Below are 25,883 nucleotides of genomic sequence, written 5' to 3'. Positions count from 1 at the left end.
TATTGAACTACTTTTTCTGTCAAATTTGTTGTATAACATGATGTTTTGGTGCTTAATTTGTAAAATCATAACCTAATTTGATGTTTAATAGGCTTTTCCTTAATCTCTCCTTATTATCCAAGATATTCGCTTATCCAAGTTTCTGCTGGCCCATTTAGCTCGGATATATGAGACTCTACTGTAGTTTTCCTTTAAGTTAGTGTGAGCCTTCTGAGAGATCATCTTCGACATTCAAAAGAAGCCAAGCGACTGTGGGATTGTGCTGTTTTTTTTATTGTTTTCCATGGAGAAATACATCATCTGTTTACAAAATAGCTCTTGAAAAATACAAGGAGTACAGATACTATAAAACAAAGCAACTCCAGTCATGAGACACCTACGTACATCATGCGAAAGCAACAGTCTGATCTCCAGGTTATGAAAACTAGAATTAAAAAGTCACTATACAGAAAAGAGTCCAAGTTCCCAGCTTGGCAAAACTTGGGTGCAGATACATGAAACGTTTAATAAAATGGGGGGAAAAAATTCCTGATGTGTAAACAAAACGAGACTAAATTTGAGCCTGGCAAGTTCGATCTAAACTCCATAGCTACACAAAATACACAGACAGCTTGTACACTTCAACTGTTAGTTAAACCTTTTGGATTGTGTGGAAGGGGAAAGGGGAGGAAAGGAGAGAGGAAAGTGAGGGAGCATTTTGAAAAGGGGTGGAAGTTGGGTTACAGCAGGCAGTATAGGGCAAGGGCAAGAATTCTGTATACTTGACATTGCAGACAAAATGGCAGAAAATAAAAGATCTTGGTTACTGCACAGCTGGGGAGGTAGGGAATAAGCTACAATCTCCCGAGTCTGGGAAAATTAACTTATTGGGAACAGGAGAAGAGTGAGTCATTTTTACCTCAACATGGAAATGCACATGAAGGAGAACTGAGCACAATGCAGGGAAAGAAGTCATTAAACATGCTGATCAGAAAAAATATGGGAAGGGCAACTTAACCATCCCACGTAATTTTGACTGAATCAAAGTCACATATAGTTTATCTCTGTCTGATAATCAGTCACTGGCATTCCTCACTTTTTCTGCTGCTTAGCCATGAGAGATTTCCATCCCTTCTACACAATGTTGCTGCTAATCATTTTTATAGCTCTACAGAACAAAACAAAGACAACTGGATAAGGAAAGTTTATCAGATCTCGTAAGTGCCTGCTAGAAATGTGATTTTTTTTTTAAAAAAAGTTAATCAGAGAGACTACTTTCAGATGAACTATCTAAAAATAAAACTGTTAAAAATCCTAGGGCAAGCAAGATCTGCATTTTATATTTAAAATCTGAGATGTTTGTAATGGAGACAGGACTCACAGAGTGTACAAAACTCTCATATTTTAGTGATGTAAAGGCCATGAGACAGGGTTATGTTTCACAGGCACAATTTATTTATTGTTTCATTAATGGGGAGGAAACATGTCATTTGTGCCAACGGGCCACAGTTATAGATCTTATGTAACTATAAAGACCCATTTAAAAAAAACACCAGCATTTAATTGGCATGAGTCCTATTCCGCACATACAAACAGAAATACCTTAAAAGTAAAAGCATCTGTATTACTTCCCTCCAAGTAATATGCTGACAGGAACAGGATGGGAATAAGGAGAAGGCTTGATTAGGTCCTGGGGCAATTATTTGATTTTTGGTAACTAATTTGTATGCATTGTAAAATAATCCTCCAAATAAAAAATAGACCACATCTTAATCATGCCCCATCAAATACCCAATACTTCTTTTCTCAAACTTCCAACCTCAAGCCTTGACATTTTCTTTTAAGGGTTTACTGCAGCTTAATGTTAACTGCGCTAGATATAGTGCATACTTTTACTTTCAGTACACAATATATCAGGCCCTTCTCCAATTTGAAGGTCACAGATATTGAAGAATTTCTTCAATAAAAATAAAATCTTTCAAGCTGAAGCGCTAAAATTAGTCATAGTCCAATAAAAAAGTACATAAAAGTGCATTTAAGGGATTCTTTTGCCAGTTTTAGCTCTAGTTGTTCCTCTTCCAAACAATGCATCAACATAAATCCAATCAGTAAGTCAAATATGGCTAGAAATAGTATTCCCACTCTTTTTAAAGGCAGTAATCCTCTGAAGTATTAAATGTAACTGTTGCTAACACATTAATAGTACACCTGGCTTCATATATTAACCTGGACCTCCAGATCAAGTGATTACAGCCCAGCAAGGGAAGTGCACAATATATACCTAAATCCATCTGTGTTCACATTCTTGTCTTGCACCCTCTGTCCTCGGTTTCAGTATTAGAAGACAACAGGTTGAATTGGCAGATACTGTTTATGGACCCCTGAGGTTGGTTTTATCGATTCAATCTTAGTTTTATTGAATTTTTGATAACTGGAATAGGATTTGCAGGGAGAGCAGGGATATCAGAAAGGTCTGTACTGGGCATTTTCTAAGCAGAGAGAGAGAGAAAAGAGAGAAACACTGTTAAAACAATGAGATTAGGAATATGGAAAAATATGGTAAACACAGGGTGGGGCATAAAGACCAGCCACATTTTGAAAGGGCATTTAAAATGAACAAACCTATCTATTTCTGAAAAGTACATACAACAGTTTTGTTTTAATGGGTTTTTAAAACCATGTCAGACAAATCATTTTGTAAGGATGCAGTTTTAAATCAACAGGCAGAATCCTGCTCAAACTCCAGCTTGATATCCCCAATACCATAGCATGCTTATGGCAGAACACCTTGGCAATTGTTGAGTGGATGCTTTTACTGCTTCCACATTTTCTGACATTCTCTCAATTCTAGGTCTGCCGTGTGATTTTCTTTTTAGTGTTGTTCCAATTGCCCGAAGATTAGAAATCCATAGCAAAAATGTTTTTCTATCTGGTACAGATGCATTTTGACCAAGCGCAAAGTGTGTACAGAATGCTCTCTGTTGTAATCACAGAATGATTGTTCTCATAATATTCTTGAACAACAAAGCCCCGATGTTCACCGGTCTAACCAATGAAGGACACTGAAAATGACAGTCTAACTCAGGAGTCTCCAAACTAAGGCCTGTGGGCCAGATGCAGCCCTCCAAGGTCATTTACCTGGCCCTTGCCCTCAGTTTTAGACTTAGGCTCACCCAAAATCTGAAATGATTTGAAGGCACACAACAAAAACAATCCTAATTAACTTGACTACCTCATTAGCCAGAAGCAGGCCCATACTTCTCACTGAAATCCTGATAGGTTTATGTTGGTTAAAATTGTTTTTATTTTTAAATAGTGTATTGTTCCTTCATTGTTGTTGTTGTTGTTTTTTTGGCACTACAAATAAGACATGTGCAGTGTGCATAGGAATTTATTTGCATATTTTTTCAAATGATAATTCGGCCCCTCAACAGTCTGAAGGATTGTGGACCGGCTCTCTGCTTAAAAGGTTTTGAGGACCCCTGGTCTAACTTATCAAATTAGATCTACCTCACTGTCACGACCCAGGCGGCAGAGGCACCAATAACCATACACAGAGGCCAGAATCTAACTAATATCTTTATTGAAGGAATATATAAAGTTAATAAAAACAAGTATAGAAAATAGTCCAGAATTAGACCCTTCAGGAAAGGTCAGAATTAGTCCAAAAAAGCAATGTCCAATAAGAAATATTAAGGTCCAAAGTTGTAATCCAATAACCGAAACACTCACTTTGCCAAGCAAAGTGAGGGGAGATGACAAGGTCCTTAGTCCATAAAACTTGAGCGTGGCTAGGAAATAACTTGATACTTGAAACAAGGCTTGAACGTGGAACAAGGTAACTAAGAACAAGAACAAGGTCCGTGGAATAACTTGGTAAAATCCGTGAAACAAGGCAAGGATTAGTCCTGGGAAACAAGGCAAAGTCCGTCGGTAAACAAAGGCTGGGAAGCAAGGCGAAGGCTGGATAACAAGGCAAGGCTTGAGCTGAAACGAGGCTTGAATCGGAGCGCGCTGTCCAGACACAACTCGCTCCGTAGGCTGACGAATTGACTCCGCGAAGTTGCTACGCGGGCAAAACACCTATATAGAGTCCAACTTTCTCACCAAAGCGGTTCTCTGGGAATCAGAAACGAAAGCTAAACTCTGAGACCAGATGTTAAACTCCTTAAAGATTCTCACGAGAACCAATGTTAATTGGCAACATTCTTAGCTGCTATCCTCGCACTCCTGCGCGAAGCTGAATCCAAACTTCTCTGTTGTTTACAAAACTCCCGGCGCAAGAACACGGGAGAAGTAGGCTCTGGGGTTGTTTGACATACTTCTGGGGCACAACTTTCTTGCAGGTGCAAGGTTTCCAGATCTGCCTGGGAAGGATCTGGCTGAGAGGAATCCAGTTCAGACTGGGAAGGTAAAAAACCCAAGTTTTCATCTTCATCAGGGATTACAATGTCCTGAGCAGGACTACAAGGCCCATGGTTCATCACACTATCCCCCTCCTCAGGGCCCCTCCCAACCTGGGGTCCTCTCCCCGAGGCGCGAGGTCGCGGTTTGGTGGGATAGGTCAGATGGAAGCGACGGGTTAGATCAGGAGCATGGACTGTGGAGGCGTCTTCCCAAGAGCGTTCCTCAGGCCCAAAACCCACCCAGTCAATGAGATATTGTAGGCGGCGGCGATGAAAGCGAGAATCCAAAATGTCCTCAACCTCGAACTCCTCCTCCCCATTCATCAAAACAGGAGGGGGGGCCGGTTGGTCTGTATCAGGACGCACACCATCCGCCGGAAGGAGCAGGGAACGGTGAAACACTGGGTGAATGCGCATTGAACGCGGAAGTTGGAGTTTGAAAGTCACGGGGTTTAATTGCGCCACCACTGGATAGGGGCCAATGAAGCGGGCATCTAACTTCCGGCATGGGCGGTGGGAGGGCAGAAAGCGAGTGGACAGAAAAACCCGATCTCCTACCTTGATTTCGGGGCCCGGCTGGCGGTGTTTGTCAGCGTGGCGTTTATAGTCCTCCTTGGCTTGGTCCAGTTGCTGGAGCAAAAGTTGTTGCACCGCTGTGAGTTCCTGCAGCCAATCCTCTGCTGCGGGAACTTCTGAAGTTTCAATGACAGGGGGAAAGAAACGTGGATGGAAACCGTAGTTTGCAAAGAACGGCGTTTCTTTTGTAGAAGCTTGAACTCCATTATTGTAGGCAAACTCAGACAGTGGTAACAGAGAAGCCCAATTGTCCTGTTGGTAGTTTACATAACAGCGAAGATACTGCTCCAAAGTGGCATTGGTGCGCTCCGTTTGCCCATCTGTTTGGGGATGATGAGCTGAAGATAAGCGAGAGTCTATGCCCAGTAGTTTTTGTAGTGCCTTCCAAAAACGAGAGGTGAATTGAGATCCACGGTCTGTGACTAAACTCTTGGGCAATCCATGTAGTCTGAAAACATGCTGAAGAAATAGATCCGCAGTTTCTTTGGCCGTGGGGAGGCCTTCGCAGGGAATGAAATGGGCTAACTTGGTGAATAGGTCCACCACCACTAAGATCGTGGTGAATCCACAGGAAGGTGGTAGGTCAGTGATGAAATCCGCGGAAATTATTTCCCATGGGCGAGATGGGGTAGGAAGGGGGTGCAAAAGCCCTGAGGGCTTCTCCCTTCGTATCTTGGAGCGCTGGCATACTGGGCAGGTGTTGACATATTTTTCCACATCCTTGCGGATCTTGGGCCACCAAAAATCTCTTAGGATCAAATGCATGGTTTTAAATAGTCCGAAGTGTCCTGCTGGTTTGCAGTCATGACACAGACGAAGCGCTTTTTCCCTGCCCGGTCCGGGTGGGATATAAACATGATTTCTATAGCAGAGCAGCCCATCTTTAAGCGAAAAGGGAAAATGCAGACCTTGGCGAAGTTGGTCCTGCGCCCAGGCATCTGCTTGCTGACTAGCCCTGATTTCTTGAGCACAGATGGGTCCTGGAGTAGGGGAAGTTGAACCAATGGGACTGGATTTGGTGTTCCCCACTGTGAGCGTGGCAAAGTTCTCAGGTTGTAGCAGTTGGGATTCAAAGGTCTCCTTGCGTCCTGCAGCGTATTCCGGTTTACGTGACAGGGCGTCTGCTTGCTTGGTTTGAGCTGGGGTCACATAATGGATCTGGAAGTTGAAACGTTCAAAGAATAAAGCCCAACGTTGCTGCCTCTGATTTAGTTTGCGGGCAGTTCTTAGATGTTCTAGATTACGATGATCAGTGTGGACTTCAATGGGGAATTTGGCCCCTTCTAGCCAATGTCTCCAAGTTTCAAAGGCTGCCTTTATGGCCAGTAGTTCTTTTTCCCAAATGGTGTAATTCCTCTCTGGTGTGGTTAGTTGACGAGAATAAAAGGCACAGGGGTGGAGGTGATCTCCCACCGGTTGTAAGAGTACAGCCCCAATTGCCACATCAGAGGCGTCCGCTTGCACCACAAAAGGGGTTCCAGGATTTGGGTGCTGTAGAATTGGCTGGGAGGTGAATAGTTTCTTCAGTTGCTGGAACCCTTTCTCTGCTTGATCAGTCCAGCGGAAAGGCTGCTTTCCACGGATGCAGCTAGTGATGGGGTCGGACCAGCGGGCAAAATCTGGAATGAACTTGCGGTAGTAGTTCGCGAACCCCAAGAAACGCTGCACCTCTTTCTTGTTAGTTGGCGCCCGCCATTCCAATACTGCTGAAACTTTGGCTGGATCCATGGAAAGCCCTAGAGGCGAGATGCGGTAGCCAAGGAAATCTACCTCTTGTAGATCAAAAGCGCATTTTTCTAGCTTGGCATAAAGTCCATGATCCCGCAGTCGTTGCAACACCATTTTGACGTGGTTCTCATGTTCTGATTGTGATCTGGAAAACACCAAAAAATCGTCCAGGTAGATTATCAAGAATCTGTCTAGATAGTCCTGAAAAATATCGTTGACAAAATGCTGGAACGTTGCGGGAGCTCCGCATAAACCGAAATTCATAACTCGGGACTCGAATAATCCGAATTTAGTCTGGAAGGCGGTCTTCCACTCGTCCCCTTCTCTGATGCGAACTAGATTATAAGCCCCCCGAAGATCCAGCTTGGTGTAGACCTTGGCTCCTCGAAGTCGGTCCAGTAGATCCGAGATTAAGGGCAGGGGATAGCTGTTCCGCTTGGTGATATTGTTCAATGCTCTGTAGTCCACCACCAAGCGTAATTCCCCTGACTTCTTCTTCACAAACATCACTGGGGAGGCGGCTGGGGATTGAGAGGGTCTGATGAACCCCTTGCGAAGGTTTGTCTCTAAGAATTCCCTGAGAGCTTCTTGCTCTGGTTCAGTCAGGGAGTAGAGATGCCCTCGCGGGATCGGGGCCCCCTCCACCAAGTCAATGGCACAGTCATAAGGTCTATGTGGGGGTAATTTTTCGGCTTCTTTCTCATTGAATACATCCCAATACTCGGAGTACTTCTTTGGCAAGGTGATAATGGGCTCGGAGTCTGTGGCATGGCATACCTTGGCTACGAGGCAATGGTTTTGGCAGTACGGTGAAGCAAACTGCAGTTCTCTGTTGGACCAGGAGATGTTAGGGTCGTGGAGTGTCAGCCATGGAATTCCCAAAATCACAGGGAAATGGGGAACCTCGGTAACAAAGAAGGAAATCTCTTCCATATGTTCCCTTATCCACATCCTGGTGGGTTCCGACCACTGGCTTACGGGCCCCGTCTTGAGGGGACGGCCGTCTATGGCTTGCACCACACGGGCATTCTTGAAATCATGATATTGTAATCCCAGAGAGTCGGCATACTCTCTATCGATGAAATTGTTGGTAGCTCCAGAGTCTATCATGGCGTGGATCATGACGGGTCCCCTTTTTGCTGACCATAATGTGACCACGAGAAGGAACAGGACCCCGGTTGGCGGCTCTTGGATGGATTTTTTGACCGGGTTGGCGAGCCTCTCTACACCCGGTCGTTGGCTTCCCCCGCCGGCTGTGTGCCAGTCGGCTCAGACGCCTTCGACTCCGTGGAGGACGCCGCCGCAAGCCGGGCAGCAGGCTTCCCCTTGGCTGGGCACTCTCTGGCGAAGTGGCCCCCGTTCCCGCAGTACCAGCAGAGGTTCAAGCGTTGACGACGGGCCTTCTCGGCGGCATCTAGTCTGGGACGCACATTGCCCAACTGCATCGGCACCTCCTCGCCTCCTCTGGGGTATGGGGTTGGCGGCGGGGGTCTCCACACCGGACGTGGCTGAACACTGGCGGGAGCGGGGGGTTTTGCCCCGGCTCTACCGCCCTGGCCTCGAACCCATTGTTTCCTGTTGGCAATCATGACTTCAGCCCGTAAACATTGATCAATGAGTGCCTCGAGGGTCTGGGGAGGATCCACCTTGGAGATTTCTTCCAGCATTTCAATGTTGAGACCCTCCCGAAATTGTCCTCTGAGGGCTACATCGTTCCAGCCGGTGTTGTGGGCCAGCACGCGGAACTCGGCTATGTACTGAGACATGGGTCTGTCTCCTTGAAGGAGGCGCCGGAGTTTGTGACCGGCTGCCTCCAAATTGTCCTCGATTCCCCAGGTCTCCTTAAGGTGATCCAAGAAGCGTTGTGCTGAACTTAGGTGGGGGGAGGCTTGATCAAACAGGGCCGTCGCCCAGCTAGCCGCTGGTCCGTCTAGAAGACTGTAGACCCACGCCACCTTGATGTCTTCTTGGGGAAACTCGGCATCACGGGCCTCTAGATAAGCTTGACATTGGCGGCGGAAAACATGAACCTTAGCAGCTTCTCCAGAAAACTTGGTAGGCAACGCCATGGCCGGGAGGCGAACTCCGCGCTCCCTCAACCCTTTTATTTCTCCATCCTGCGCGTTGAGTCTGTCACGGATGCGGTCCACTTCGTCCTTGCTGATGGTGTAGCTGAGCGGCTGTCCAGCCGGCGCGGCTCCGGTAGACATCCTGGCCTCGGTTAGTTGGTGCTTATGGGTGGCGGAGTCAAACTGTCACGACCCAGGCGGCAGAGGCACCAATAACCATACACAGAGGCCAGAATCTAACTAATATCTTTATTGAAGGAATATATAAAGTTAATAAAAACAAGTATAGAAAATAGTCCAGAATTAGACCCTTCAGGAAAGGTCAGAATTAGTCCAAAAAAGCAATGTCCAATAAGAAATATTAAGGTCCAAAGTTGTAATCCAATAACCGAAACACTCACTTTGCCAAGCAAAGTGAGGGGAGATGACAAGGTCCTTAGTCCATAAAACTTGAGCGTGGCTAGGAAATAACTTGATACTTGAAACAAGGCTTGAACGTGGAACAAGGTAACTAAGAACAAGAACAAGGTCCGTGGAATAACTTGGTAAAATCCGTGAAACAAGGCAAGGATTAGTCCTGGGAAACAAGGCAAAGTCCGTCGGTAAACAAAGGCTGGGAAGCAAGGCGAAGGCTGGATAACAAGGCAAGGCTTGAGCTGAAACGAGGCTTGAATCGGAGCGCGCTGTCCAGACACAACTCGCTCCGTAGGCTGACGAATTGACTCCGCGAAGTTGCTACGCGGGCAAAACACCTATATAGAGTCCAACTTTCTCACCAAAGCGGTTCTCTGGGAATCAGAAACGAAAGCTAAACTCTGAGACCAGATGTTAAACTCCTTAAAGATTCTCACGAGAACCAATGTTAATTGGCAACATTCTTAGCTGCTATCCTCGCACTCCTGCGCGAAGCTGAATCCAAACTTCTCTGTTGTTTACAAAACTCCCGGCGCAAGAACACGGGAGAAGTAGGCTCTGGGGTTGTTTGACATACTTCTGGGGCACAACTTTCTTGCAGGTGCAAGGTTTCCAGATCTGCCTGGGAAGGATCTGGCTGAGAGGAATCCAGTTCAGACTGGGAAGGTAAAAAACCCAAGTTTTCATCTTCATCAGGGATTACAATGTCCTGAGCAGGACTACAAGGCCCATGGTTCATCACACTCACCTCTCTATTTCGACTACAGCTCACAGTGCTCCCTCAAATTGTGGGAGGTCTTTATGTTCCACCCTGTAGTTTTAGACTTGCAATAAGCTAAAAATAAAGGTACTACTATGTAATAAAGGCAACAAAGATGTACACAGATCAATGTGCTCAGGGAATTCTGCGACAATTAATCACCTGTAAAAAAATTCTCCTGTTTATTATGTTAGAATTCCACTAACATGACATGCCATCATGTCTAGACCCAAAAGCAAAGCAAACGCCTTCCCTCAATTGCACTGACAGTTGGGAACCAATCGGTATTATCTGCTGGACTTAATTCCCTCCCACATTGCCATTCCCTTTTCCTTATGTGTTCTGTCTTATGTAGATTGTAAGCCTGAGGGCAGTGAACTGTCAAATTAACAATTGTAAGCTGCTCTGAGAGCCTTTGTGGCTAAAAAACTGCATAAAAATACTCCAAACAAAATAAAATAAATGAAGAGTGTGTGGATGATTAGGGCTATACAACAAAGCATAAAACATGCAAAATCCCAATAACTTCTTGCACTAGTTTTGAAGGATAGACATTCATACCATTGAGCATCTCAATGGCAAAACGAACCCTACATTATTAATGTTTTCTGTAATAAAACGAAAATATAGGCTCACCTGAGGAGCTTGCAGAGATACTGTTGTTGGAAGCGTTTCTGGTTGAGAAGCCATATCTGATTCTGTGTCAAGTAGTTCCTGAAGGGAAAGGAAACAAGAACACTGTGTCAATATGTCTCAACTGGTTCCCTATCAAACAATAGCAGTTCATATTCTCCTGCATTACCTGTGAGGAAGATGAAAGTCTCTGAAAGGGACATTCTGAGCTACCAAGGAGCATCCCATAATTGTAGGATTTTTACTCATTATGAAGATGGATTTTGAAAAGGTGCAGATGACCAATCCACAACCATTTTGGAAGTCAGGAATTCATTAACTTCTGAAAGTTGATCTCTGCTCTCTTACTGCTTCAATGGCTTATCCTGCCTTGCCTTGGCCAAACATTCCTTCCACTGTTCCATTCAACTTTTACCTTTTCCACACACATACACTGGCAAAACACTCCCTACTCCTTTTGCTCTTATCTGGCAGTTTCTTAAAGGAATTTAAACTTTCTTGTGTTTTTATTTTGACTCCTAGTCGATAGCAGGCCATCTACACAATGACAAGTGTCTCCACAGAGGGCATCAAAAAATACTTGTTTAAATTGATGTAAAAAGACAACTGTGAGCAGTTGGAATCCAGAGCACAACCTTAGTTTCCATCTTATTTTACCTTAGTTTCCATCTTCTCATGATCACTCACATCAAGACAACTAGCATCTTCGTTTATTTCTTCCTGTCACAAAACAGGACAAAAACACTTCTGAGCATAATAGGTCAAGACAGAAGAAGACAGACCTTCTGACTGGGATTTAAAGATCTGTCTTCTCCAAAGGTTGAATTAGACATAACATGATACAAATATTCAGCTGAATTCAAAGAAATATGAGCAAAAGGGAGATATTTGCTCCACAAATGCCTGTAAAAGAGCTATAACAAAAGTTTAAGCACAACCTGCAGCCTTTTAGGTGTTTTGGAATTCAGCTCCCAGAATTTGTGACCACTGAACAAGCTGGCTATGGCTTCTGGGAGTTGGAGGCCTAAACACCTGGAATGGTTATGCAGGCCTGATGTAGAGAAATAAGTGATCAGTTCTACAGAATCTTTCATGCTTCTATCTATACAAGAGTTTGCAAAAAGAGCTAATACCTTATGATCATGAGGTCAATCCCCCAAAAGCACGTATTTATCACACTTTTTGGTTATTTAATATTGTCACTATTCATCATAGCTGCATTTTACATGCATATTTAATGCATGCAAAACCAGAAAACATGTGGGTGAGAACAAGCCTGGGAGAATCACCCAAAAATCTCCAGAGGCACTGACATCCTTTCAGCTGCAATTCCCATGGCCTCAAACCATGAGGAGAGGGGGAAGAAATAAAACAACTACTATTATTACTTCTTCTTCTTCTTCTTCTTCTACTACTACTACTACTACTACTATTACTACTACTATTATGCAGCACACTTGAGCCCTGAAAGGCTGGCTCCAAGAGGCTTTAAACTACTGAATTTGTCATGAAATGTCAGGCTCATCCTTATAAAAGCAAGGCTATAAAGCACATTTAAAGTGTATACAAATGAAATATATATAACCTGAATTTCAACAGAACAGGTCTAGTGCCAATTACTGCATACTATAACAGCTTCAGAGGGGTTGCACATAACAGATTCACATGCACCCAGCTTTTTTCAGGAAGTTTTCACTGAGTATCTCTTCCAATAAAACATCTGCTGAACATCTTTCCAAGTTTGTCTTTAGAAAGTGCCAGTTTGTAAAATGCTTTTTCAGCTGAAAGGAAACAAAAGCATGGCACGTTCTCCCTGCACTGCATGCTGACAATTACCATAACTATATCACATGAAAAGAAAAAAACAAACAAACAAAGAACACTGTAGCACCCAATAGATGAACTGTGAAGAGACAGTCACATGACATTGAAAAAAGAGATTCTGATTTTTGAAAATAGCTCAACATGTTTCATCCTGGACAGATTTTTATAGCTTTCCTCAGGGAGTGTTTCTAAAGCTTATGCCTGGCAACAGATGAAACAAAAAGGTCATAAAAAGTATTTCCAGACTCAAATGCATTGGACTTGTTTTCCAGAATAAAAAAATCCCTTCTTTCAACATCCTGAGATTTTGTTTCTTTTCCACAATATAACATCAACTGGCCTAGTGGAAGCCCATTAAAAATTATTTTGATACTGCTATGGAATCAATGCTATACTTGTGGTACTGCTACCTAGCAATATACATTGGCGTTCGTAGTCCGCAAAAAAAAGTACCTCTTCAGTTTTTATTTTTTTGGGCGACTCTTCTTTATGAGGGGATGATGTCCGCTTCACACCGACTACAGGGCTAGTTACTTTAGCTGCAGTGTTTCCTGAAGGTCTCTGTGGTTGGTTGACAACACGGGTTGAAGGAACTACTCTAGAGATGGTAGGCTTTGGTGGTGGAGAGATGGCTGGCTGTGTGGCAGTTTGAGGAATGCTTTCACTTGAAGTACCTGGGGAGATATATTTTCATAATTACCATATTTAGACAAGTATAATGTGCCATCAATTGTAATGCACACCTCAATTTTGAAGTGTGCATTGCAAAAAAAAAAAATCCTGCTGAATGTAACACGTGGCTTCCCCTTGGGATGGCTGACAGGCAAGGGGAAGCTGTGCCCCTCCATCAGACTGAGTCAGGCGAACTTGCCAGCTTCATTCTGGCAGACGGGCAGCAGCTTCCCAAGGCTTCATTCACGAGGCTTTCAAAACTGAAGGGGAAGTTTTGGAAGGTCTTGTGAATGAGGCCAGTTGGGAGGCTGTGTCCCTCTGTCAGGGTGAGGCTGGTGGGTTCCCAGCCTTGGCCTGATAGAGGGGCACAGGCGAGTTTACATGTGCAAGTCGAATGCACCATCAAATGTAATGCACACCTCACTTTTCATTATGTAATTTTACCCAAAAAAGAGTGAGCATTCGATTTGAGTAAATAAGGTACAAGGCCACTAAAAGATCTACAACACATTAAAAAGTGGACTTTACACTAAAAATATAATCTGAACTCTGTGAATGATCAGAAGAAAGATTTCAACAGCCACACACCACATACAGTGCCCCCAAGCCTTCATGTAGATGTATCTGATTGATACTTCAAAGTTATCATTTTGATTATCAGTAGTTCAATGCAAGTGTTTGAACTACCATGTGTAGACTTAAAGCGGGGTGGCCCCATACTAATCTATGAACTTCCATTGTGCATCAGCTCCATGTCAGACCAGCAAAATTATGCCAGTTGTATTTTATAAACTTTTACAGAATGACAAACAAAAACATGAAATGTTTTTGTCAAGTAGCACACGTCTATTGATAATAATAGTGAGCCTGTATGACAGAGAGGGGGGGAGAGAGAGGGAGGCTTGGTTTAATGGATAAAAAATTTAGAAAATTGTAGAATTATATTGGTTTCCTACCCCCTGAGCTTTCACTGGAATTTGTTTGTGGCACAGTGACTTCAGAAGCCTGTATGTTGGTCACAGAAGCTGCCGTCACAGCTGGAGCAGGACTAGTTCTGCTAAAATAATAAAAAAGAACAGAACACAGCAATGAACTACAGCAAACTTGCAAAACATCCCTAAAATCAGTTGATCAGCAAACCAGTATCATCATTGATAAGCCTCCAAATAGTTCCCTACTATGTCAAAACTAATCTATTTGAAACTACAACACATGGTTGATGAGGTGCATTCAACTCAGTGGGTGATGAATTGTTCATGCCTTAATTACAAGCCTATACAAATTCCAATTCATTATACAGGTACAATCATCCTTGCTGATAATTCTGGAGGAAAAGCATTCTGTCGGTTGCAATAAAAATGATATTCCTGACAGGAGTCTCTAAACATGTAGTTCTAGGGAATCCCCTGAACAGTAGAAAGAGGAGCACAACTGCCTTGATTCTCCATGTCTAGCAACCTCTTCCCTTTATTTCAAACAAGCCTGCTACTGCAGGGAACTATAGCGCTTATTTATTTTAAAATGTGGGCAAATTAACCTTTTAAGGCCCTTTTTGGAAGCCTATGACTTTTAAATTACTAAAAAATCATTGGGGGCTGTGCAGTGATGGTTGGAGTGTGGAGGGATAGGTGTGTTGTTTTGTGATGTGTGCTGGGGAAAGCATTTGATTTTGCTGTGCAATAGTACAATGACAATAAAGCTATTCTATTCTATTTCAAGGGAGATGATGTAAGAACATAATAGAAATAGAAACATCACTATCAAAGGGTCCATTTATTAGATTTTTCTTATAATTTGTGGAAAATTTCAAACCTTATTGTCATATATATAACAGAATTAAAAAATAGACTGTAAAGCTGTAGAGATCAGCCCCAGGAGCAGAGCTTTTAGATGATAGATACAGAACCCCAAAATAGTTTAAACTCTTGCTTTTATTCAAGGTAGGATTCTATTCACATTTCTTACATAGATATGTTTAAGGCAATTCTAGTCAGATTAACATCAATTTACTTTGATAACCTGTTCATAGAGGTCTTAAATATGAAGAAAACCACGAGGCAACTCTATATTTACCATAGAGTTCAGCTGAAAAATGTATGGTAGTAAATAAGCCTTGCAATATGAACCATGTCTCATCACACAGTATGATTTTGAATAGGTTTACAAAGGTTTTTTAAAAACAAACAAAAACTTGTAGGTACACTTGGTGGTACATTTAAAATCAGAGTTAATATTTGAGGTGCATACCCCTGAGAGCTCCCAGAACTGTTTAATGGACTTGTCTTCATAGCACTGGTAGGTGAAGGCACAGATGTGCTGTTATCACTATCCATGGATAAGTCTAGACTGCTGTCATTCAGTGCTGTCAACCTGACCCCTTCTGTTGAATGCTGAAACCAATAAAACAATAAATCACAAAAGCTTTTCAAAAGGAGATATAATTTAAGGAGACTTGAATGAAACGTAATCACACATCCTATATGACAATGTGAAAAGCTATGTACAAACACTGCTCTCAAGTTATGGGCTTGGTTCAATGTTCCTTAACAATCCACACCCCTGTTTCCAGCAGTGTAGGACCAATATGGGTTGTATATTGTGAAGCCTCACTTTAGTATGTGTATGCTTCAGAAACATATGACAATTCCATGAATTTCATGGGCTTTTCTTAGGAAAAGAATAATCAGAGGACTGAGCTTGTTTCATTTCTAAAATACAATGAGATCTGGTACTTTTAGGTTATATGGGTCCCACTTCAGAAACATACTATAATTTTAAAAAAAAAATACAACAAAATTTGCATCAAGTCATGCTTTCTCATCATGGCTATTAGTTGGAAAAGTGATGAAAAAGCCCAAGACACTGCCATTTTGAAAAAAAAAGAATATAAAATAAAGAAATAGAAAACACTGAATTATGGTTTTGAAAGTAAAATTTCAATGGTAGCATCATTTCCATGTTTCATAGCCATGTAAACTGCATTTTAGTTGTACAGTAGAGTCTCACTTATCCGACTTCCGCTTATCCGACACTCCGTATTATCCGACGCCATCTAGTGGCCAATTGGAAACATTGCATCTTTCACTCAATCCAAGGTGAGAGCTGTGGCTCTTTCCCTTTCGAAAAAACTGGAAGGAGGAAAGCGCATCTCGGGAAGGAAGGGGGGTGAATCATCCCATGGGGGGCCATTTATATGCGAGGGAGGGAGGGAGGAAGGGGAAAAAAGGAAACGCATGGCTCTCCCTCCCTCTTTCTCTTGGTGCAGGCAGAGCCAAACCGGCCTTGTTTTCAAATCAATGGCTCGTGATTGGAAAGAAAGAATGGGGAGGGAGATAAACCAAAGCAGCGGGCCCGGGCTTGGGAAAGGGCCACAGGCAAGGCCAAGTCAGGGCTGGCAAGTGGGGCGGGGGCTGGCTGCCTTCTGTCATCTCCTTACCTGGGTGGGTGGGTGGGCGGGCGGAGGATCCTCCCTTCCTCCTGCACGCGCGCACACACACACACATTTTGCTCCAGATCCCCCCTCTCTCTCCTTCCTTTTTCTCCCCCACGCACTCTCTCTTCCTCCTCCTCCTCCTCCTCCCTCTTCTCCCTCTTTTAACCCCTGTCAGCCTTGCAGCAACTTGCACTTCTGGCTTCCTCCTCCTCCTCCTCTTTTAACCCAAGCAAGGATCATTAGAGGCTTAGCACCCTAGAAACACAAGAGACCCCCCCCTCCCTTCAGAGGCTCTCCAGCCCAGCCCCGTTCTGCCAGGCTGGAAGGCACAAGCCAAGCCCTCCTCCCAACACAGAGCCACCCAGCTCCAGGTGAGATTCTGGAGACAGTTGACCAATATCAAATATTTAGCAAATTTTTGTTTCCCAGTGTTGCCATTGCTCTGCTCAATATGGGATTCTAGAGATGATTAATCTACAGTATATCAGTGTGTTCCCAGCTTCCATGGGTTTTGTATTTCAAACATGATGTTTTGATGCTTAATTTGTAAAACCATAATGTAATTTGACATTTAATAGGCTTTTCCTTAAACCCTCCTTATTATCCAACATATTCGCTTATCCAACGTTCTGCCAGCCCGTTTATGTTGGATAAGTGAGACTCTACTGTATTATAAAATATCAGAAGCCTAGCTACTCCTCCACTGTTTTTTTCATTCACTGCTTATTGTCACACTTAGTGAGAAAAAGTATTCAAAACGAATCTATATATCTGATCTCTACATGTACACCAAATTCATTTTTTTATAATTCTGAAAGCTTGCTACAAGAGCCCAGAAAACTGCTGTGAAAAACTGATCTCTAAATACCCTGAAGACAAGTTCCTTAAACATCTTTCCTGTCTTAAAATTTCAGGTTTCACTAAAGTATGAAAACTTCAACCATCTGGGGGCAATTATCATCCAAACAGCAAACCATTATATTAGAAGGGAATAGTGGATTACTTCAAACAAATCTGTGCCTGTTCTAGTAATTAAGGTATGATGATAAGCATTAATATAATTGAGATCCTAAATATCAATCTAGAATCCACTTGTCCTATAATACATACAACTGATAAGCATATCTTTACCTTTTTCTTCTTCTGAAGCACATGACTGGGTAGCAGCTGATGAAGTTGCCTCCTTTTAACATGCATTGCAGCAATTTTCATATCCATCTCAAACATCTTGCTGTTTATTGCTTGCCTATAAACTACAGAATGAGAAGAACATTAAGATATTTCTACTTTGAGGAAAACCATTAACTGAAAGAAATGTGCAAACCTGAGCACTCTGTTTTTACTTTCTTCAATCCTGGTTAAGTCTTCCTTCAATCATGAGAAAGGGAAACTGGAATAATGCCACCCCATTATATTCTGGCACAGAGGCAAGAATTCAGACCTGCCTCTCATCAAACAGAAGAATTTCTTCCATTTACAAACAAAGCCAGCATCCTCAAGGAAAGGAAGAGATCAAACTGTGATTCCCTTCCATATTCTGAACCCCTGGTGCCACCTCCTTCACTATTAAAAAAGTCCCTTGAATCTGATAAAACTCATACTTCATCCTTTTAATTATCTCCAGCACCAATGTTCAGATGGCACAAAGGCAAATGGCATGATATGATAGCTATCACATAGTTGGAAGCCAACTGCGGTATCCCAGCTACTGTCAATTCAGATAACAAGACAGGTCTACTAAAATTTGGGAACTGCCATACAAGTATTTCCCAGTAGTTGTCTCAGTAATTCTAAGGAGGACTATGATCCAAAGGAAAACTAAATTAGACAACTACCAGTATTTCTAAAAGTCAAGCTTACCAGTGTCAGTAAAAGACTGGATGTCGTATGTAAGATCAACACTCAGATTTTCAGAGTTCTCAGTTTTCTTAAACACTAGCCCAATCACCCACATTGTCCGAAATTCTTCCCTGGGGAAAAGATAATACAATGAAAACCATAATCACACACTTCTGAGATGCCTCTTTTGCTTAGCAGCTATCACCAAGCAATAACTGTACCTGCAATTCACAAATAGACAGTAATGGAAACACTAAATTTGCACAAAATCCTTAACACACCCATAAAATCTGGAATGTTCCAAAATTACACACATTTTGAATGAAAACATCAACCAGATTATGAGATTTGCACTTTTAACATACAAAATGATGCTTCTGGTAAATGGAAAAAGACCTAGCATGATTTAAATATTTAACTAAAATATTCTTAAGTCAATGAGAAATACGCTATATGATAAAAAGACAGCTATACCAGAGGGTTGTTGTGTGTTTTCTGGGCTGTAAGGCCATATATATACCTCACAACCTCTAAGGATGCCTGCCATAGATGTGGGCGAAATGTCAGGAGAGAATGCTTCTGGAACATGGTCATACAGTCCAGAAACACACACAACAACCCTGATTCTGGCCATGAAAGCCTTCAATAACACAGTTATACCAGAGTATATTGTGTAGTTTTGACAATCAGACTCATACAGTGAACAGTAAGTGGCTATAGCTTTTGCACTTCACCAAAAACAATCACACAGCAGCAAGTGATTTTTTTGGCTATGTTACATTACCAGCTATGCTAATGAATGATGAGCAACTATGGCCCTATAGATGTTACTAGATTGCATCTTCCATTAGCCATAGGCAGTATATTCAGTTCTAGAAGTTGGAATCCAACAAAAACTGGAGAGCTATAGGTGTTCATACCACTAACAAATACAATATATTCCCTGTATGATTACAAATCTATTAGCATTAGAGTCTTGCAGGTGACCACAACTGTGAAAGCCAATGTCTTATTGTTTCCAAATGCTGGCTGAGATCTTTTGGCATGGCACCCAATGTGCCGATCACCACCGGGACCACCTGTACTGGTTTCTGCCAGAGTCTTTGCAGTTCAATCTTGAGGTCCTGATAGCGGCTGAGTTTTCCCTGTTGTTTTTCGTCAATGCGACTGTCACCTGGGATGGCAACATCAATGATCCAAACCTTTTTCTTTTCCATAACTGTGATGTCTGGTGTGTTGTGTTCCAGAAATTATTATTATAACCGGTATTACTACTACTACTACTACTACTACTACTAACAACATACCATAATATCTTTCAAATGCTTGTGTAAAGCGTTTGAGTGGGATAAACACTTCAACACCAAGGATAATTATCACCTTCCAGCTGTAACTGTATGCCAAATTAGCACCTTATCTATGGAACAGGTTTAGATCCACAGGTGTCTTTAAACCACTGGAAGGCTCCTTGAGGGAACAAAATCTTTTCATGTGATAAAAGAGTCAAAAACCAGATATGCACCTCTAGTATTTACAGATGGTCTTATTTTTTTTTCATGTCAAGAGTGACTTGAAAAACTGCAGGTCGCTTCTGGTGTGAGAGAATTGGCCGTCTGCAAAGAAGTTGTCCAGGAGATGTCTAGATATTTTACCAGTTCGTGGGAGGCTTCTCTCATGTCTTCACATGGGGAGCTGGAGCTGACAGACGGGAGCTCACCCCACTCCCGGGATTCGAACCGCTGGCCTTTTGGTCAGCAATCCTGCCAGCAGAAAGGTTTAACCCATTGCACCATCGGGGGCTCAACATGGTCTTAATGCATCATCTTAAGAAAATATGAGAATGTATACCATCTTTCATATGATTGTGCACACCACCACTACCACATCTTCAACATGTTTTGCACAAAAGTTTATAATTAGTGAAGTTGCCAGAATCTGTACTTGCCAGTGCACCTTTGGATCCAACCCAATATCTGCAATACAGTATGAGTAATGTCGAAGGCTTTCATGACCAGAATCATTGGGTTGTTCTAGGTTTTCCAGGCTGTATGGCCATGTTCCAGAAGCATTTTCTCCTGACGTTTTGCACACATCTATGTCCAGGTTGGTTCATCTCACCTCTGCAGGAGTCTACCGTATATCATGCAGCTGTGGACAAATTTCCATAGGGACCACTAAACGCAGTACCAAACAGGAATCAAGGACCATGAAAGACACTGCAGACTAATCCAACCAGAAAAGTCAGCCTTCAGAGGTGAGATGAACCAGCCTGGACACAACATATTATTTGAGAACACAGAAATGCTTGACCACTCTAACAACTACCATGTCAGACTACACAAAGAAGCCATTGAAATCCATAAGCATGTGGACAATTTCAAGAGAAAAGAGGAAACCATGAAAATGAACAAAATCTGGCTACCAGTATTTAAAAACTCTAAAATCAGGACAGTAAATAAAGAACAACACTCAGAAAACAAGGGAAAGACAGGAAACAAGGGAAGACAGGAAACAATTAGGGCCAGCTAACACCACCCAACAAAGGATCCCCCAACCTTATAACCTGTGGATGCCTGCCATAGATGTGGGCAAAACATCGGGAGAGAATGCTTCTGGAACATGGCCATACAGCCCGGAAAACTCTCAACAACAAAGTATGAATATCTTTGCATAAAACTTTGTATTTTCTGCTCTCGCTGATGTTTCTTTCAATAGCCTCATTAAGACGAGAAGTCTTACTTGTCAGGATTTTCTTTGGGTGCTGGGAATGACTGAGGGTTTACATGAGCCAGTGTAATGAATTCATTCTTTTCCAAACTTCCAACCAATATACGGATTTTTGACTCCACCAAGCCAACCCTGCATGAAAACAAATGTGTTAACACTGGACAGTAAAAGTAAAGAAATATATAATTTAGTTAAGGAACGTAAATTCCAATTTGAACTCATGGAAGCAGTAGGTAATATAAAACTGTGTTCGTAGATCAGCTAATGGACACTTCTGGTGGAACAAATTTTGCTACATGTGCTGTTCACCACTTGGCCCCTCCACCCACCAATATCTGCTCAGTGAAGTGGATTGCAAGGAAAGAGAAGAATGGGAACTATGCCCACACAATGTTGTGGGCATTCAATGCTGTGGACATTCATGTCACAAACATTCAAGGAAAATAGGCAGTTATTGGCATAATTTGTTAACAGCCTAATGCTTGTGAACTAGATTCCATTCACAAAAAAAATTGCTGTTGGGTTTAGTAGGGGTTAATCCTACACCCATGTGAATACCCTTGTAAATTTACAAGGACTGGAGGCATCTAAAAACAGAATTAAAGGAAGTATAGAGAGATGTGGGATAAGACTCTTCCCCTGCTGTCAGAAGCTTCCTCTAGAACAAAGTCAAATAAATATTTTAGACACATGTAGACAAGAGAGAGAGAGAATGTCATAAATTTCATGACTACTGATCACCTTGATTTTCCAAACCTCTCTCTGAAAACAAACCCTAAAGATATGCCCAAACAAATTCTTAAACATTTGTGTTTTCTGGCATGAAACTCCAATTATATGTGAAATGTGGATTTATGATAGCAAGGTGCCTATTTTAATTCCCTGTTGGAAGAAAATGATGACCATCATGATTTTTTAGAAATAAAAGAGACTGCAATCTTTTGGCACTCTAAATACAAAATTCTTTTGTGGCCCAGGGTTTATTTGCTTTAGTTAACAGTGTACTTTTCAAGTGAAGTTCTTTGGATGAAATCAAAGCATCTGCAAAATGCTATTCTTTATATTTTAAAAATAAAACTATGCATGATAAAAATACATTCTGTCAAACCACCATCCTCCATCTAGAGCAGTCACAATTTATGAAAAATAAAAACATAAAGGTAGAAAATGGGGTTCACACCCCAATAAATGCTGACATAGGAGAAAGGGGACAAGTAATCTTTTAAGTTACTTACCATTCTAGTCGTTGTTTTTCTGTTGGTGCACTTGCTAGAAGTACAATATAATGCCTTCAAAGATAAAAGCAATATGTATTATATACTGTCTCAGTTTTTGAAAAAACAATTAAATATTAATTCTGACTAAATTACAATGATATTCTTATGGTCTTCAAAAACACACTCCCTATGAACCAGATCCTCACCCTAATGAATTCTGTCTGCAATAATGAACAGTATTAATCAGTAACAGAAAAATAGATTTGTTAATAATTTTTGTAAACTTGGAGGTGGGGAGATTTAATACTTCGAGCCTTACAGCTAAATATGATTTATTGGGAAGGATGAACATAAATGTATCCTTATTGAAGAAAGCTGGTGCCTAAGGGTTCATAGTGAGAAAGAATGCATGATTAGCACATATTCTGGGTAATTCTGGGAAGTAAAATTCATGAAGTGGACCAATCCTTTGCAAAATTCAAGCAATCTTCACAAATCCAAATGCATGGGCCTAATACAGATGGCATGTGCCCTGATGACACACATAATTGTATTCTTCGCCCACACTTTGGTCCTCAAAATAATCTGCTATCTTTATTGAAGGGGAGGCAACAACATACTTGTAATACAAGGGAAAGAATTGTAGAAATATGAACCATGACTCAGCCACTTCTGAGAACATACAGGTATAGAGTGTATTTTTCTCATAAAGCAATAGACTAAATTGGGGGGGAAATCCAACCACAGAAAAGTAATGCAGCTTTGTACAATATTTGCATCCTGCATTGCATTGGCAGGGACAGAGCTGGGGACATGCTTTATGAATGTTGGTTTGTCAGCAAAGTTAGAAAGAATAAGATCTATGATGCAAAAATATTACAACTCAACAAAAATTAGAATTTTAGTTAACTCCCAGTCCATACTTTCATGTTTCATAAAATTAGTATTACATTTATTTATTTATTTTTAAAAACCCTGATATTACAGGGCGTAGTCAACACATTCTGACAAATACTAGAAGCTAGGCACTTTTCCCCAGTATTTACATGCTACAAGAATGTGCAATCTTACATGAGGGCAAAGAGTATTTTCCGAAAACTATTTTATCATATTCGTATTGATAGTTTATGATCCTTCGTTTCAAAAATACTGCATGAATTAGTTGGTAACTATTATTCTGGGATATAAAATAACTTAACATTTTGTACATTTTGTAAGGAAAAGGATGTGACACATTAAAATCATTAAATATCAGTTTCTGACATATGGTAATGAAAATATTTGTGTTTTATTAAGTTTTCCTCTTTTTCAGTCATATGGGCTAGAATTCCAAAACGCTTGAAGAAGAAAAACCACTTATTTCCGCATGCAAGTCTTGCAAAATGATTTGTACATCTAGTAGGTGCAGCTTGGTGAAGGCAATCTTTGGATCACAACGAACAAGTTTTTTTTAATACGTCTGATTTGAAATTGCAAGGCATTTTATGGGCATCTTTCAGGAGTGCTTTAGTTGTGTATTCTTGCATGGCAGAGAGTTGGACAATATGGCCTTTTGCTTCGTCTCAACTCTAGCAATTCTGTGGTTTTATAGGGGAGAGCTGCTCTACTGGATTTGCCTCAAGAGTTGTCTGAATTATGCCCAAGACCTTTATGAAGCTGGGGCTCATATCTGGGTATAAAAACTAGATCTTGTTGGAAATAAGCATTTGCTGCATTCACTATTTAATACCCAAACACAAAGAACACATTTTCTCCTGCCACGAAATAGCTTGCAGCTAGCTCATTATTATTCAATTTAGTGTCCCTATTCAAACTTCTGTAGCAGTTAGATTTTTTTCAATTCTCATGCTAAGAATTTACTTTTATTTCGTTGTTTCCCAATTAAGTTTTTAGAAAGCAAATTCATATTACTGATGCATACATACTTAAATATTACTTGGAGGGAATTCATGACTGGTACTATGATTCTAAAAATTGTGCATTAACCTAGTACAACTGATTTTAAATCCTTTCATATGTACCTTAGGCAATTAACATACCTACATGCCAATACATACAATACAATGGCTCTCAACCATTGCCCCCTAAGCTTTCTGACCTTCAACTCCTAGAAACACCAACTAGTATGGATAAAGTTTTCTGGGAGTTAGAACCCCATAGTATCTGGAAGCTCAGAATCTGGGAAATGCTAAAATAGAAGAGTAAGTTGAATGCTATCATTAAAGGGGGTTTTGTGTTTTTAAGTATGTTATTTCTGATTTAGTAAGCCAAATCTTCAAAGGCTGGGAAAAAGTAATGTATACAAATTCTAATATTAATGGTTAGGAAACCTGCAACGAAGTATTTTTAGAAACATTGGGAAGTAAATTAATAAGAAATCATGCCAAATAAGGTGCTGATATTTGTAACTGGTAGAGATTTGACACTCGAAGAGCTAACTCCATGAGTAAATCAGTTTCAGCATTCATCGCACATTGGCAACATGAGTAATGAGAATTATCTTTAGTATTCTTGGAATTATCAAAGGCTTGCAAATGCATTATTTTCCACTTTGAAACAAAGTAGATTTAATCTTCCATAAAAGATATGAACCTTTGTTAAGCAAGAATTTAAGAAGCAAAACACAGACACATTATTATGGTCATCAATCTTTTTTTTAATAGGGAAAAGCTGTAATGTCATTCTTTTAGATTAATACATAGCCACCCTATACAGAAAAGTTTACTTTTCACCTTGAGTGGGTAAGTTATCAATTTTAACCAAAAGTAAACAAAATACTCATTTAAAATATAATCATGCTTTCATTATAATACAAGATCTGTACAAGACTTCCTAACAAACTAAAATTTGAAATATCATGAGAGTAATAATATTTTTATTGTCCAAAAATTCCTTCAGAAAAGTTTGAAGATGAGCTCTGGAAAGCCTTTTGCTAACAAGTAGAGTCCACAAGTCTCTCATTTATTACCTAGATAAAACATAGATGAAAGTATGGGAATCAAATCATCCCTTGTCTATCTGCTATGACACCATTAGTTGTTATCCAGTTTAATTGAAAACAAAAGAGAATTTTTTACAGATTAATATATTAATAAAGCATCTTTCATGCCATTAAATACATACTTGTATTTTTGAAAGAAGTTTGGAGCTTCAAAAAGTTTGGACCACTCTGCCTTACTCAGCAAAATTTCATCTGTGATAGCAAGACCTGAATTACAAAAACACATTTTAGCATCTTCGTATATTATTTCTTCCACTAGACAATAATTCATGCATTACAAGGGTTTAATAATATACGGATACAAACATTACAGCTACCCAACTTAAAAGTCTGTTTTAAGTAGGCCGTTATGGAACATTTATTTATTATTTAAGCTTGTTAATAAAATGTAAGAACTTTGTACTGACAGGCTTAGGTCTCTTTAAAGTTTTACAAAACCTTTGCATACTGTACTGCGGCTCATCTTTTAAATAGAAGATTATTGGGACCAAACCACTACCTCATAATGAAAACATGTTCTTGGTCACTGAGTTACCTATGGTAATCTATAATTGACTGAGGATGCTTATAATGATAAAGCTCCAACGCCATTTTATATCAGGGAA

The 25,883-nt window shown here is 41.0% G+C and overlaps 1 protein-coding gene across 2 annotated transcripts in view; it reads right to left on the bottom strand.

The window, feature by feature from the left end:
• Positions 1-252: 252 nt before the first annotated feature.
• Positions 253-25,883, bottom strand: part of papola (poly(A) polymerase alpha) — a 56,395-nt gene continuing 30,764 nt past the window's right edge. The window contains exons 12-22 of one of the 2 annotated variants that reach the window (XM_062968448.1): positions 25,401-25,485; positions 22,296-22,349; positions 21,073-21,192; positions 18,355-18,464; positions 17,626-17,747; positions 15,309-15,451; positions 14,018-14,115; positions 12,843-13,063; positions 11,223-11,285; positions 10,569-10,646; positions 253-2,468 (exon numbers count right to left, since the gene is read on the bottom strand). In XM_062968448.1, coding sequence (XP_062824518.1) covers positions 2,373-2,468; positions 10,569-10,646; positions 11,223-11,285; positions 12,843-13,063; positions 14,018-14,115; positions 15,309-15,451; positions 17,626-17,747; positions 18,355-18,464; positions 21,073-21,192; positions 22,296-22,349; positions 25,401-25,485 — 1,190 coding nt within the window. In that variant the 3' untranslated portion in view covers positions 253-2,372. Of the gene's footprint in view, positions 2,469-10,568; positions 10,647-11,222; positions 11,286-12,842; positions 13,064-14,017; positions 14,119-15,308; positions 15,452-17,625; positions 17,748-18,354; positions 18,465-21,072; positions 21,193-22,295; positions 22,350-25,400; positions 25,486-25,883 lie in introns of both variants that reach the window. The other variant, XM_008109012.3, reaches the window with a different exon arrangement.

Source organism: Anolis carolinensis, chromosome 1 (genome assembly GCF_035594765.1).
Source record: "Anolis carolinensis isolate JA03-04 chromosome 1, rAnoCar3.1.pri, whole genome shotgun sequence".
Lineage (NCBI taxonomy): Eukaryota > Metazoa > Chordata > Lepidosauria > Squamata > Dactyloidae > Anolis > Anolis carolinensis.
The sequence above is the reverse complement of the archived record's forward strand: the minus strand, read 5'-3'. Positions and strand labels throughout refer to the sequence as shown.